Source organism: Cornus florida, unplaced genomic scaffold, assembly GCF_030987335.1.
Source record: "Cornus florida cultivar Cherokee Brave unplaced genomic scaffold, ASM3098733v1 CherokeeBrave_3.0.0_Hap2_Chr02, whole genome shotgun sequence".
Taxonomy (NCBI): Eukaryota; Viridiplantae; Streptophyta; class Magnoliopsida; order Cornales; family Cornaceae; genus Cornus; species Cornus florida.
In genome coordinates, this window is record NW_026775572.1 from 8,255,232 (window position 1) to 8,270,124 (window position 14,893).

Genomic DNA, 14,893 nt, shown 5'->3' on the forward strand with positions numbered 1-14,893 from the left:
TCTTGATTCATATCCCCCTCAACATTTTTGCTTCTAGACCAACACCAACACCGCCATCGCATCGATACCAAACCTCAATCATCCACAACAAACTCGTCTTGAACAGATCCTAACAGACAACCTTTTTCGCACAGGCATCCATCATCACACATTTCCACAAGTTCCATTAGATTGGACCAAACTTACCGCGCAAAGATCTTGAGGCCGACAAGTTCTTCCACCTCCCATGACCTCATCCTCCGGTGCCAGCCAACATTCCGAATCCACCTTAGCCATCAAAAAAAAATGGAGACACCCAATCCACGCGCCGTCATTCACAGACATGCCATTTCTCTATCCAGAGAACATCGTACCACTACTGCATCAACTAACGACCCTCCTCTGCTCCTCTCACTCTGTCGGCTCCACTCCTGCGAATCCACCTCCAAACCACCATGTCATCTTCATTTGCCGACATTTCTGACCAAATTCCGGCGATAACTCGATCCTCATCGTTCAAGTATTGAGTTTTGCAATTTGTTTAATGGATCAGTGGAATTGAAGAAGACCCACATCAAATGATGGTGTAAAAAAATTATTTGGGGCTCTTCACTTTCTTAATTTGGGATTTATATATATTATATACACGTGTGTGTGCGTGTGTATATATATATATATATATATATAATTTAGGGTTTGGTCAATTTGGTTCAGATGGATTTCAATTCCCATTTTTCTCTTTAAATCTTCCATTGATACTTACAACTACAATGATACTCACAAATTGGGGTTATATATATGTATGTTATATTATATATACACGTATATAATTTGGGCATGTGTTTGGGATGAGTGTTGTTCGGGTGTTGTAGTGGCGGTGGTTGTGGTGTCTTTGGTTTACAAGTGAAATGAGATTAGTTAGGAAAGTTAAATGGATCATTTCACGAGTGCTTTTGACAAGTCAAATGGCAAGTTAGTCATTCTTTGATACTATAATAGTTTGGAGGGGTGTGAATGTATATTTTTCAAACCTTATAGGGGTGTCAATGTAAAAAAAAATTATTGACCTTTCGTTGAATGGCGTTGATCGAAACCTCATAAAGCGTCGATGCAACTACCCTTAATTTAATAATAATAAAAACTATTGATATGCATATTTTGTATTACTAATCATATAACAGTGTTACGGGATTGGGACCTTGACAGGCCTCCTGACAGTCATGGGATGCTGTCAGCGTGCACTGGGGGTGCCCAATGGCATTTTCGTAAATATAGCGAAAAAGTGAAGCTTGGAGTTTTGGCTTAGGATCTTTATGGAAGGTACATTAAGTCCATAGAAGATGGTTGGCGCAAACGGCACTCGATTTGGATGTCGTGCATTTTGAGACATTTATATGTGGGTGCAGATTAGTGGGCTTGGCACGGGCTAAGTTCACAATGTTAGCTCAGATGTTGCTTAAAGCATGAACCACACAAGTCATGGAAGTGTGGCATTGTCAAGTCAGTGACATAGGCACAAGGTAGTGGGCGTAGGCAAGGCTCAACGTGCAAGGTTGGCTCAGGGGACTCAGACATAGTTTATGGTTACAGAAGATGGCTAGGTAGGCTCAGGTGGTTGGGGAAAGTTACACTTCCCACTAAGTGGGCTTAGTTGGTTGGGGGAAGTTACACTTCCTACTAAGTGGGCTCAGTTGGTTGGGGGAAGTTACTAACACTTCCCACTAAGTGGGCTCAGTTGGTTGGGGGGAAGTTACTAACACTTCCCACTCGTGTGCATATATTATGGGGAGTGGGGGTGTGCTGAGTAACTTCCCATACATGTGGCACAGATTTGAGGGGACAACACACAGGTGGTTAGAGTTGGTTTTCTTCTACTATGCTGATATATAGAAGGTGGCAGATAATGTGTAACTTCCTGTGGACAAGTGGCATGAGCAGAGCGTGCCAACAAGCTAGTAATTGGGTTTGTCAACTACATATGTAGTGTTGGCACACTTAGTGGGTGCCAACATGACCCTAGGTGGATGGGGGTGTCATCCACCACTTTAGTGGGTAGTTGTGGGTGGATGGGGGTGTCATCTACCACTTTAGTGGGCGGTTTTGAAAATTTGCCTATTTATTGCTAATGTTGGTTCTGTAGAGAGACAGATTGAGAGTGAGACACAGAGTTGTGTTGTAAGAGACTCTTGTATGCTTCTGCAGGTTGAGGCATTTTCTTGTATTGTTTTGTGAATAATAGTAAATGGTTGGAAGCCTTGTGCTTCTGTAAATTCGTGGGTGTTATTATCTTTACATTCTTGCAACTATACTTGTGTGTGAGAGTGTTTTACTTGCTGTGTGTTCTAGGCAGCAAGTGTGAGTTGGCTGAGTTAAGTTAGAAATTCAAAGAAAAGATGTTCATATTTCTGGTATAGTGCCATCACAGGGCACTAGATTCGTGTTCAGAATTTACCTTTGTGACAATTGGTATCAGAGCCCAGAGTTGGGTACATCATGGCCGGTGGTAATGCTACAGAAGCTCTCAGAGATCGTATGACTCGTTTAGAGGCCTTGGTGGGTGCTTCACAATCTGACGATGCTACTGCCTTGACGAAGCAGATGGAATTGTTTGCAGTTGAGTTGCAGACAATACGATCAATGCTTGAAGAGTTTGTGGGGGAGACAAACTTAAAGATGCAGATTATGACGGATGATGTGATGTCCATGACAGACTTCGTCCAAGATCATGTGAAGGATTTAGAGGGTGAAGTGGCTCTGTTGAAGAGGGCCATGCACAATCAGACTGTTGTAGGAGAGAAGCCATCATCTTCCAAAATCAAAATTCTAGAACCAAAGTCATTCTGGGGCAAGAGGAGTGCCAAAGATCTGGAGAATTTCTTGTGGGATATGGAGCAATATTTTCGAGCAACCCACATTCCAGATAATGACAAGGTAACTATTACCAGTATGTATTTGTCTGGTGATGCTAAATTGTGGTGGAGGACGAGTTATGCCCCAAAATTACTGTATTTGCAGAGCTGAGGAAAGAACTGAAGGAGTAGTTTCTTCCAGCAAATTCTGGCTGGGTGGTTCGGGAGTCGTTGAGGAGACTTAAGCATATGGGTACAGTGCGTGAAAATGTGAAAGAGTTCACATCTTTGATGTTGGATATCAAAGATATGTCCGAAGGGGATAAATTGTTTAATTTCATGGCAGGCTTGCAATCATGGGCACAAATCGAGTTAAGGAAGAGCGGAGTGATCGACCTCTCTTCTGCTATAGTTGCAGCAGACAGCCTGGTGGACTTGCAGATTGAAAAGCCTGACTCTACTATCGCCAGCAAACTGAAAAAGAAGGGTAAGTTCGGTGACAAGCCCAAGAGGTATGGTGTTGCTGAGGAAGATAAAGACAAAGGGAAATCAGAGGTGACGTTCATCCAGCAGAGGCCAAAGCTGGACAGTTGTTGCTTCATTTACAAGGGTCCAGACAGGGCGAGGGACTGTCCTAAGAAGGAGAAGGTGAATACTATGGTTGCTGAAGAAGCCAATGGAGGAGATTTAGACTCGAATGAGGGTAATGTTCAGGTCCATCCTCTTGTCATGCAGTCATGATAGGTTCAGGTGGGCGCGTGGCTTCGGGGGAAGGATATGCAAAGATGCTCACGGAGTTATTGCCAAGGTTGGTAATGGTGAATTTTCTCTTTATTTGTTTTTCTGATTTGGGTTGCTGGTTGTGATGACAGAATCCAAAGGTATTCAGAATTCATGTCATGAATCGATGCGGAGGTTGGGGTTTATGGAATTATTCAAGTGTAACAGCGGAGTTGTTGCAGTGTTAATTTTCAGCATTTGTGTTGGTTGGGACCAACATGCTAAGTTACAAGCAGAGATTTGTGACACTTTGTGATTGCTTCAACGAGGACATTGAAACTCTTAAGTGGTGGAGGTTTGTTACGGGATTGGGACCTTGACAGGCCCCCTGACAGCCATGGGATGCTGTCAGCGTACACTGGGGGTGCCCAGTGGCATTTTCGTAAATATAGCGAAAAAGTGATGCTTGGAGTTTTGGCTCGGGATCTTTATGGGAGGTACTTTGAGTCCATAGAAGATAGTTGGCGCAGACGGCACTCGATTTGGATGTCGTGCAATTTGAGACATTTATATGTGGGTGCAGATTAGTGGGCTTAGTACAGGCTAAGTTCACAAGGTTGGCTCGTATGTTACTTAAAGCATGGACCACACAAGTTATGGACGTGTGACATAGTCAAGTCAAGGACATAGGCACAGGGCAGTGGACGTAGGCAAGGCTTAGCGTGCAAGGTTGGCTCAGGGGACTCAGACATGGCTTATGGTTGCAGAAGATGGCTAAGTGGGCTCAGGTGGTTGGGGGAAGTTACACTTCCCACTAAGTGGGCTCAGTTGGTTGGGGGGAAGTTACTAACACTTCCCACTAAGTGGGCTCAGTTGGTTGGGGGAAGTTACTAACACTTCTCACTCGTGTGCATATATTATGGGGAGTGAGGGTGTGCTGAGTAACTTCCCATGCATGTAGCACAGATCTGAGGGGACAACACACAGGTGGTTAGAGTCGGTTTTTTTTTTTCCACTATGCTGATATATAGAAGGTGGCAGATAATGTGTAACTTCCTGTGGACAAGTGGCATGAGCAGAGCGTGCCAACAAGCTAGTAGTTGGCTTGTCAACTATATATGTAGTGTTGGCACACTTAGTGGGTGCCAACATGACCCTAGGTGGATGGGGGTGTCATCCACCACTTTAATGGGTAGTTGTGGGTGGATGGGGGTGTCATCTACCACTTTAGTGGGCGGTTTTGATAGTTTGCCTATATATTGCTAATGTGGGTTCTGTAGAGAGGCAGATTTAGAATGAGACACAGAGTTGTGTTATGAGAGACTCTTGTATGCTTCTGCAGGTTGAGGCATTTCCTTATACTGTTTTGTGAATAATAGTAAAAGGTTGGAAGCCTTGTGCTTCTGTAAATTCGTAGGTGTTATTGTCTTTACATTCTTACAACTATACTTGTGTGTGAGAGTGTTTTACTTGATGTGTGTTCTAGGCAACAAGTGTGAGTTGGCTGAGCTAAGTTAGAAATTTAAAGAAAAGTTGTTCATATTTCTGGCTTAGTGCCATCACAAGGCACTAGATTCGTGTTCAGAATTTACCCCTGTGACAAACAGCTATTACTTTTTAAAAGTACAATGGTACATGTGCATCTCCTTTTTTCTTTTTATTAAAAATATGTACTTTGAAGCAAGTTTTCCTTAATTGATATCAAAATATGTGTGTTTATTAAGAATCAATATTAATCTATTTTCATAATTTAATTATCTGATACTCAATATTATTGCATCTACATTTTAGGCTCTGAGAGACATCACTCTATTTGACAAACAACATTTAGACATATTGTAGCTAATTTTTCAGTACACTTCTCACATAATCTAAAAATAGAAATTAATGGCCAAGTTAGTTTTCTAACAATTTGTTTTGTCATTGACAAGAAATTCACAGACTTAAACTTTTATTATTCACTTTGAAAGGTAGAGAAAATATCATTGTCACAAAAACCTTTAGGGCTAGTTTGGTGTGTAATAATGAAATAGAATGGAATGAGAATGAAGTTAGGAATGGAATGAGAATGGAATGGAATGGGAATGACGATTCCCATTCTTTTGTTTGGTTGCAAACATGAAATATGTAAAAATAAAATGATGATTTCCATTTACTTGTTTGGTTGGACTAAAAATTGAAATGGAATGAACTTATATTGTTTTCTCCAAATTACCTTTATCATTAATTAAAAATTTTAACTAAAAAATTAGCATAAAAAATTTTCCAATCTAGTGGTAAGAAAGAGGTTTGTAAGAATGAAATTGAGGCAACAGATAGAAAGAGAAAGTAGAGAGAAGAAAGAAACTGAGCAAGTGAGGTGTTGGAGATTGGGGCAAAAAAAGGCAGTGGGGAGAAGGAAGCGATCGAACAAGGGTGAGGATGGATCCAATTTGATTGGCGGTGACGAACGGCGGTGATCCAAGCTCCATTACAAACTTCATCGGTGAAGCTTGCAATCTAGTCAAATGAAGTTGCAGTGTTCGGCGGTGAATCGGCGAGTTGTGGACGAAATAGGCGAGCAATAGTGAGACTGACGGCGATCAAGAAGGACAGCAGTGCTGAACGTACTGGCGAGGTGGGTCTGAATTGAGCTTTTGAATCGTCGGCAAGATGGCAGTGAACTGATGGTGAGCACATATAGTTATTAAGTTCCAAACTAAATATATTATTGTATGTCAATCATTCACAATAGGCAATATACACTTTTGGTTTAACGAATATAATCTCACTATGATAAGAGGACTTCTGGGCTGCAGTAGATGGGTTGGGTTGGGTTGTGTGTTCTTGTATGTTTCACTGTCGATATAGGAGATGATGATGCCGGCGGTGGGTTTGATAGAGGAGATGATGATGATGCCGGCGGTAGGTTTGTAAGTTGTTAGGTTTTATTTTTTAATATTTTTTTTAGTTTGTATTTTTTTAAAGTTGGAATGGAATGGTCATTCCTTTTGTAAGAAGGTTGAATGATTTTGATAGAATGACCATTTTTCAAGAATAGTGGAGAATGACGATTCCAAATTTAAAATTGGGCACCAAACACAAGAATGGAATAAAAACCATTCCATTCCACTTTCTTTATATTTCATTCCACCGCACCAAATTAGCCCTTGGTTAATTTCCTAACCATTCATAATAAATTATAATGGCTTATTTATATAGTTTATGCTAATACCACATTATTATGCATCGGAATTCCTATTACAATGTTTTGTTTGCAGAGCATATTTTTTTCACAAGATTTCCTGTTATTTGTACTTAAAATGGCCACATAGCCTTATTGGCCTCGCATATACACACAGTACATGGTAGTGGCAACTGAAAAGGAAAATCGAGGATAATTAAGCAAGAAAATGGTGGGTTGACCCACAACCCGACTAATTCGGTCAAGTTGCACAGAATCCTATGAATTTTTTATTTTTTATTCTAATCATTCAAGTTTTTATGATTTACTTAGTTTGTAATTATGAATAATTTTTTATTCTTAAGAGAAATTATAAAAACTTTGGTTCAATATTTAAGAAATTATTTTTAAAAAATTCTGTTATAAAAATATTTGTTATAATTTTCATGCTCTGAATTTTTAAAAATTATTTTCAAACTTACAATTCAAACAAGCCCTTATTTTGCCGCGATGGAGCGTTCGTCCACGGTGTAATTGGGCATGGAATTATTTCTGGGTAGATCATTATTTGTTTGGTGAAAAACTGTAAACTGAAATGAGACACCTGCCATTCAAATCCAATCCTCTCAAGAACCACAAAACCGGTCCCATCAAAAACCCAAAAAATGTGTGCCGGTACTCCACCAGTAATACCGTTGGCCAGTAATGAGAGCCGTACTGGTCATCGTTGGCTCCTCCATCGTCGTCCCTCCAAATTCAAACCCTAACCCTCAACACCACCGTTCACACAAACCCTCGCTTCCCACCACCACCTTTCTCTCTCCTCCCAAACCTTCTTCATCATCGTCGTCGGCCACTTCTCGCCCTCCTCTCCTCTCCACCGTTCGATGGGACCTCGATTCCCGCCGCCGAAGCCGGCTCAAGTACTACGCCGACCTCGCTTCCCGGCTCGCCGAGAACAAGAGGCTCGACGAGTTCTTGATGATTGCGGAGAGCGTCTTGGCTTCCGGCGTCGAGCCTTCCACATTCGTCAGCTTGTTGAGCGTCGACGCTGTATCGGCCGGGATTGCGAAATCCCTTGGACATGGGAAGATTTGGAGTGTAATTGAGGTCTTGACTAGTGTTCGGAATCTAGGGATTCGGCCAGTTCAGTTGTTTGATTATTTCGCAATGGAGGCGCTTGCGAACGAATGTCTTCGGATTGTGAGTTTCTTAGAAGTGCAAGAAGTTGTTGATTTGATGGAAACACTTGCAGGTGGCTATTGATCGTATCATTAACTGTTTAAAAGTCTGATATATGTTATAAATATTGTGTGGATGTTAAATTATAAAATATTTTAAACTTGTTGGGGGAAAAGTTAAAAGATTAGGACGATCAACCATCAAAATTGATGCTTTAATTGAAGGGAATAGTATTGGGTTAACATAATTGTACTTATAGAGCATTACATGGATGTCATTATTCTCCACTATGATGTAGTTAAATTTGGGGCATCATAGTGTAATTTCACACTCAAATAGGTGAAGTTGATTTATATCAACGTCAATACTTCTTTCTTTCCGCATTTTGAATGATTTTGATATGTTGTTACTATGTTATGTTATTGTTCAGATGATTATTATTATTATTATTTTTAGTCTGATATATAGTATATATACCGAAAATAATTTATGTATGTATTTATGCATATAAATTGTGTGTGTTTGTGTGGATGTCATACAAATAGTGAACTCATATAATGTTTTGAACTTGTTAGGGAAAAAACTAAAAGACTCAAATGTTCCACCATAAAAATTGATGCTTTAATTGAAGGGGATGGTATTGGGTTAGCATAACTGTACTTATATGGCATTACTTGGATGTCTTTTTTTACACTATAATGTAGTTAGATTTGGGGCCTCAGTGTGTAATTTCTAAGAAGTCAATTTATTGGATACCAATACTTCTTTCTTTCTACATTTTGAAACAATTTCGAATGTTGTTACTATGTTATCTTACATATGTATTTGGCATTGGATAACATATATGCTTTATGTGGTTCAGGATTTTGTTTCTCAATCAAAAAATTAGTGGAGCCATCTGATATCATTAAAATTTGTGTCAACAAACGTAAGCCGAATGAATCCATAAGGTATTATTTGTTTTTATTTTGCCATGAGTTGGTGATGTTACTGACCTTCCTTGCACGTGAGCAAATTATCATTGAATTATTTATACATGTGCAATACAAATCAAACTTTAGACATGTATAATGCACAAATTACCGTGTTATGGTTATTCTTGATTCAAATTCAGACACTAACCACTGCTTTAACTATCATGTGTTGTAGGTATGCATGTATTTTTCCTGATGCACATGTAATGTTTTGTAACATAATTCATGAATTTGGGAAGAAACGTGATTTGGTGTCTGCTTTGACCGTCTTCAAAGCATCCAAGCAGAAGTTGAGTTCTCCCAATATGTATGCCTACCGCACAGTTATAGATGTCTGTGGTCTTTGTGGTGACTACTTAAAATCTAGGTCCATTTATAAGGTACTTGCCTGGACTGCCTTGTGAAATTTTAGTCTAACTTGATCATAAGTTCAGAAATTCTAATGTCCAACATCACCGCATGTACTGCTGTGAAATCGCCAATAATCTGTATATTACTAACATTATTTTTCACTTCGTTGGAGTTCTAAATTTCTAATTATGGTGAACAGCATTGTTTAAAAAAATGATATAATAGTACAATTTTTGGACCTGTAGCATAAAATAGAAGCATAATTCTTGGAAGGACAGTCACGGTTTATCATTTTAAATGTAAAATGACTGCTAATTATTTAAACCATTAATACTTTAATAATACTTCGTTGATATTCTCTTTGAAATGAAACATCAAAATTATTATTTTCCAGATTGAACATTCCAAATTGAAAAACAAGCTTTTTAACATTTATTATAACTACTGTAATAGTAAATAAAGGCCATTCCTACTTTTATGATCCTCAAGATCTATGAACATCACATTAGACTTCAGTGAAGAAGTTAAGTAACCCAGTATTAGTGAGGAATTACATCTGATCGTGTGAGGCATACATCTCTTCTGTAAAGGCAATAGTAAAATTGGCAAATGGTCATGTAAAGGTTGTTTTGCCTTGAAAGCGAGGTGTATACCATATGTGATCAATTTTTTATTTTTTTTTCCTAGTTCGGTATATGTGATCTTTGTAAAAAACAAAAATAAAAATAAAAATAAATAAAAATTGAGCTGTTTGGTACCAATTTTGGGTACATTAGTTTCTCATTTGTTTACTTAGGGAGATTGAACGTATAGCTACATAATAGTTTGTGAATGTTTTTTTTTTTTTTAAAAAATATTTTCTTATTCTCTTGCATATAAATTTTTTATGTCCTCAAATGCAGATTGTGGATTATTTTAGGATTTTATGGATATATATTTTGGCATTACATTTGAATTTTGCTACAGGAATTACTCGCACAAAACATCACACCAAATATATATGTTTTCAACAGTCTCATGAATGTAAATTCCCATGATTTGGGCTACACATTGAATGTCTACAAGCATATGCAAGTATGTACTCTCTCTCTCTCTCTCCCCACATGTATCCATCTATCTTCCTTTCTCTGCACACACACATGCAAGCACTAAGAATGCACCACATACTGCTTCTTCTTCTTCTTCTTCTTTTATTTATTTTATTTTATTTTATTTTTTACAGTTTTCCCCCAGTACTTTATTTCCACCAATACTGAAGATTCATTTTCTTGGCTTTCCCACATGTACTGCAGTTTATTTTTTCTTATTAACCTTCAGTTTGACTATTCATAGATCTTTCTCGTAAATCTTTAGTTGTTTTTTTTTTTTTTGTCCTTTTATTCTTTTATTTTATTCTTTTTTTTCTTTTTTAGGGTAAAGGATCTTTAGGTGGTTTATACTTTCTCTTAATGAAGCTAATTAATGAAATGTTCCACATTCCTTTAGTTTGTAAATTGTTTGATAATGTCCTGGAACTTTTTATAACAGTGAAAATAGTTACTGTTTCTCTCTCTCCTTTGTTCCTCCCTTTTCTTTTTTTTTTTTCTACCTATAGTTGAACTCTGTGCTTCTTGCCTTCTTGGTTGTGTGTCAAGACACAGTGTTGCTATTTCTTCGCATTGATTTTTGAAGCAAAAACATGACTAACTGATGTATGAATGACTTTCTCCTGGCACACCAATTCAGAAGTATTGTGCTTGTTTAGTAAAATTGGTATGAAATACATAGTCTATGTTATCCTGCATTCTAATCTACAAGGATTTTATTATTATTATTATTATTATTATATATATATATATATATATATATATATTTATTTATTTATTTATTTATTGTTTATTAAAAAAACCTAATTCATTTCACACATCCAGGATCTAGGCGTTGCACCCGATATGGCTTCCTACAATATCCTCTTGAAGTCATGCTGTCTTGCGTCAAGAGTGGATTTAGCGCAAGACATTTATAGGGAGGTACAACATTTGGAATCAGCCGGGGCACTGAAATTGGATGTTTTCACATACAGCACAATTATTAAGGTACTTCATTATCTTATTGTATGAATGTTAATCTGTGCTCAATATCTTGAATTCTTAAAAATCGTGTTTTCCCTGGTATAAGTGGGGATCCTGTTAAGTAAAATAGTATCGTCTACTGTCTTCACTCCTATTCACTGCATCAAATTTTCAGGTTTTCGCAGATGCAAAGTTGTGGCAAATGGCACTAAAAATCAAAGAAGATATGCTATCGGCTGCTGTTACTCCAAATACGGTGACATGGTCATCATTGATCAGTTCATGTGCCAATGCAGGTCTTGTAGAGCAGGCAATGCAACTATTTGAAGAGATGCTTATGGTTGGATGTGAACCTAATACGCAGTGTTGCAACATACTTCTTCATGCCTGTGTTGAGGCTTGCCAGTTTGATAGGGCTTTTCGTCTTTTCCAGTGTTGGAAGGGAAGTGGATTGCAGAAGGCTTTTGTTAGAACTCACCATGGCAAGACAGATGCTCCTGAAAATTGTAATACTAGCATGTCAAATTGCGAAGTTGGTTCACATCATTCAAGATTTGTGATGAGAGTTCCCTTCAAACCCACAACTTCTACATATAACATTTTAATGAAGGCCTGTGGTACTGATTACTTTCGTGTGAAATCTCTAATGGAAGAGATGAAGACTGTTGGTCTTTCCCCAAATCATATAAGCTGGTCAATTTTGATTGACGCTTGTGGAGGCTCAGGAAATGTAGGGGGTGCCATGAGGGTAAGATATAATCTATTGATATTTTCTATGAGAAACTGGGATTTTACCTTGAGAATAATGTGCTCATGATCTTGAAGTATGCTTGAAGGAGGATAATGAAGTCGTCAGTTTTTCACTCATTCATCAGTAAATTCTCTAATAACATTTTTTTTCTTTCAGTGCAGGTTTTGAAATCTATGCGTGAAGATGGTGTGCGTCCTGATGTTGTTGCGTATACAACAGCTATTAAGGTTCAAAGCTTTCTTCTTAAGCCATGTTTGATTGTTTTATAATGGTTGTTCTAAACATATACACTCAGTAAGGACCATGCATTAATACGCTCAATAAGGTGATCCATGCTTTATCTTAAACCAATTCAACCACATATGCTGATGCATCTCGGTTTACAGATTTGTGTAAAAAGTAGAAATTTGAAGATCGCATTTTCGTTGTATGAAGAAATGAAAAGATATGAAATACAACCAAATCTGGTAAGGGTTTTTGAATTTGATGATATGTATTTTACTATTTTCCAGGCAGTTTTCCTTTTGTTAACTCAAGTTGTATAAATCTTTGAAACATCTTTTTTAGGTGACATATAATACACTTTTAAGAGCTCGTAGCAGATATGGTTCCCTGCAGGAAGTACAACAATGCCTGGCTGTATATCAGGATATGCGGAAAGCAGGGTATGTTAAGTTGCACTAAATTCCTGCATGCTCATCTACCCTCTACTTGATAATTAAACATATATTTTTACATGCCCAACATTTTTGCTCTCCTAGATGATCTAGTTGTCATAAAGTTCTGTTCTTAATTTATTTGGTATGTATGGTGCCCTGCTTAATTTTAAGTCCACTACTCCCATAAAGCTTGCAATTTTGGTTTATTCCTTGCAAGACTGTGTTGGGCATTGCTATGTTTTAGGTAGGTACTATATTTTTAGCGCAAAATAACTCTGCATAAATCATAGTGGCTTTCTCTGGTGTTCCCTTTCAATGATTATAAGTATTCCATTCCGGTGTTTCACTTTATGAGATATCATTTTCATGTGTTTGTTTCCCATTTATTGAAGCACTAATATTGCAGGTACAAATCCAATGATTACTATCTCAAACAACTAATAGAAGAGTGGTGTGAAGGAGTAATTCAAGATAACAATCAGAACAGATGCCACTCCAGTTCTTACAACAGAACTGACTTAGGAGGACCTCAGAGTCTGCTTCTTGAGAAAGTTGCAGCACAGCTACAAAAGGGTAATGCTGAAAGCCTAGCTATTGATCTTCAGGGGCTGACAAAGGTACAATGGATATGAGTGAATAGAACACGATCACATTAGGTAAATCTTTTTTTTTTAAAAAAATAAAATAAAATAAAAATAAAAATAATGAATTACACATCAAAACTGTGTTATCATGGTTCTAGCTCTAGTTTGAGCCCCGGGCACTGGTGTGCTTTTATTACTTCAACACAGCATCTCTTTTATTTATAGTTCATGGGACTATTTATAGATGCCAGATGCACTTCTCTGGATGATACAACACAGGAATCTTGCTTTAAATTATCCTGAAACAATTCAATATTTTTTTGTATTGAAGGGTGGAATTTTCTAACCGTCATCTCTTTATTCCTGCTTTTTAACATCAAATCTTCTTTACAGGTTGAAGCTCGTATTGTTGTTCTCGCAGTTCTGCGGATGATCAAAGAGAACTACCCCCTAGGTGCGAATTACAATTAAGCTTAAAAGTATTGCAACAAAAAACAAACTCAGAGAAACTTTCAACTTAAAATTCCTTGTTTCACCAGCCCAATATAGGCACATAATTACAAAATAGAACTTGGTAAGAAAAATAATATTGTCACTTAATGGGCATGCATGCACACCCCCCAAATCTCTCTCTCTCTCTCTCTCTCTCTCTCTCTCTCTCTCTCTCTCTCTCTCTCTCTCTCTCTCACGCGCACACACACACAGAGTGGTTCAGCATTTTGATGTTTGAATGTTTTATGGTTGCAGGAGATTCGATTAATGATGACATGTCCATCATCTTAGGAACCCAGGAAGCAGTTGCAGGTACTGGAAAACATGAATCCGGGGTAGAAGATGCTATAATCAAACTTTTGCAGGATGATTTGGGGCTCGAAGTCCTTCTATCGAGGCCTAGAATTGCAGTTAACAGAAAAATCAATTTGGGAAACCCTTTTGATTCAGATCCAAACTTGAAAGAAATTCTAGGGAGAAATGGGTTGCCCAGAGAATTGAAATCTTCAACCAGGAGACCTGTGATTTTAAAGAGATTAAGGGTCACAAGGAAATCGTTGTATAATTGGTTAAAGAGAAGGACAGGTACTTTTAGAAGTAAAACAAGATGAATGTTTCATGAGTAACAGGTCAAAATTTTGATATGATTTCTAATGGGCTTCATATTTCCAATAATATTGTTACCAGAGCAGAATAAAGTGCCCTGTAATATGAACTCATGCCATGTATCTGACTGTGATATCAATGTACACTCCCAAATTTATGCAAGATTATAGAATAGAGATAGTTACTACATGCGGTCATCTTCCTTCTTGTTCTCTCAATCTTTGTTGTTGCCAGGTGTTTACCCAAATGACTGTAACCCACATTCTGCTCATTTAGATTTACAGGAAAGAAGGTCACATGATTGCTGGTAAATTAGCTGCTTCTGAATGCAGCAAATTAGCAACTTCCAAATGTAATATGCTGGATTCATTGCTTGAATAATTGAATGGAGCATAACTATTTGGTGACAAATTAAATGACAAACAGGGGATTGAAGCTTTAGATCGGATGGACATTTCAGTTTTGTTTTGCAATCCAATGTAAAAATTAAGCATCACAAGATGTAACAATTATCATAATCTTGCATCACGGA

At 37.8% G+C, this 14,893-nt stretch overlaps 1 protein-coding gene across 2 annotated transcripts; it reads left to right on the plus strand.

The window, feature by feature from the left end:
* The first annotated feature begins 7,290 nt into the window (after positions 1-7,290).
* On the plus strand, positions 7,291-14,550 carry LOC132293461 (pentatricopeptide repeat-containing protein At5g02830, chloroplastic). 2 transcript variants are annotated; one of them, XM_059790961.1, is made up of 12 exons: positions 7,294-7,966; positions 8,756-8,843; positions 9,043-9,247; positions 10,185-10,292; positions 11,129-11,293; positions 11,445-12,017; positions 12,182-12,247; positions 12,407-12,487; positions 12,588-12,685; positions 13,086-13,296; positions 13,657-13,717; positions 14,011-14,550. In XM_059790961.1, the coding sequence occupies exons 1-12, from the start codon at positions 7,417-7,419 to the stop codon at positions 14,364-14,366; spliced, it is 2,562 nt and encodes an 853-aa protein (XP_059646944.1). In that variant the 5' UTR covers positions 7,294-7,416; the 3' UTR covers positions 14,367-14,550. The 2 variants fall into 2 exon arrangements, with proteins under 2 accessions (XP_059646945.1, XP_059646944.1); XM_059790962.1 differs by lacking the exon at positions 14,011-14,550 and having other exon boundaries at positions 7,291-7,966; positions 13,086-13,335.
* Positions 14,551-14,893: the final 343 nt, after the last annotated feature.

Excerpts from the sequence above, each read along its gene's own strand:
- LOC132293461 (XM_059790961.1), top strand. The coding sequence starts at position 7,417 with ATGAGAGCCGTACTGGTCATCGTTGGCTCCTCCATCGTCGTCCCTCCA. Across the intron at positions 7,967-8,755 it reads TTTGATGGAAACACTTGCAG|GATTTTGTTTCTCAATCAAA; the intron begins GTGGCTATTGAT and ends TATGTGGTTCAG. Across the intron at positions 12,248-12,406 it reads CGTATACAACAGCTATTAAG|ATTTGTGTAAAAAGTAGAAA; the intron begins GTTCAAAGCTTT and ends CTCGGTTTACAG.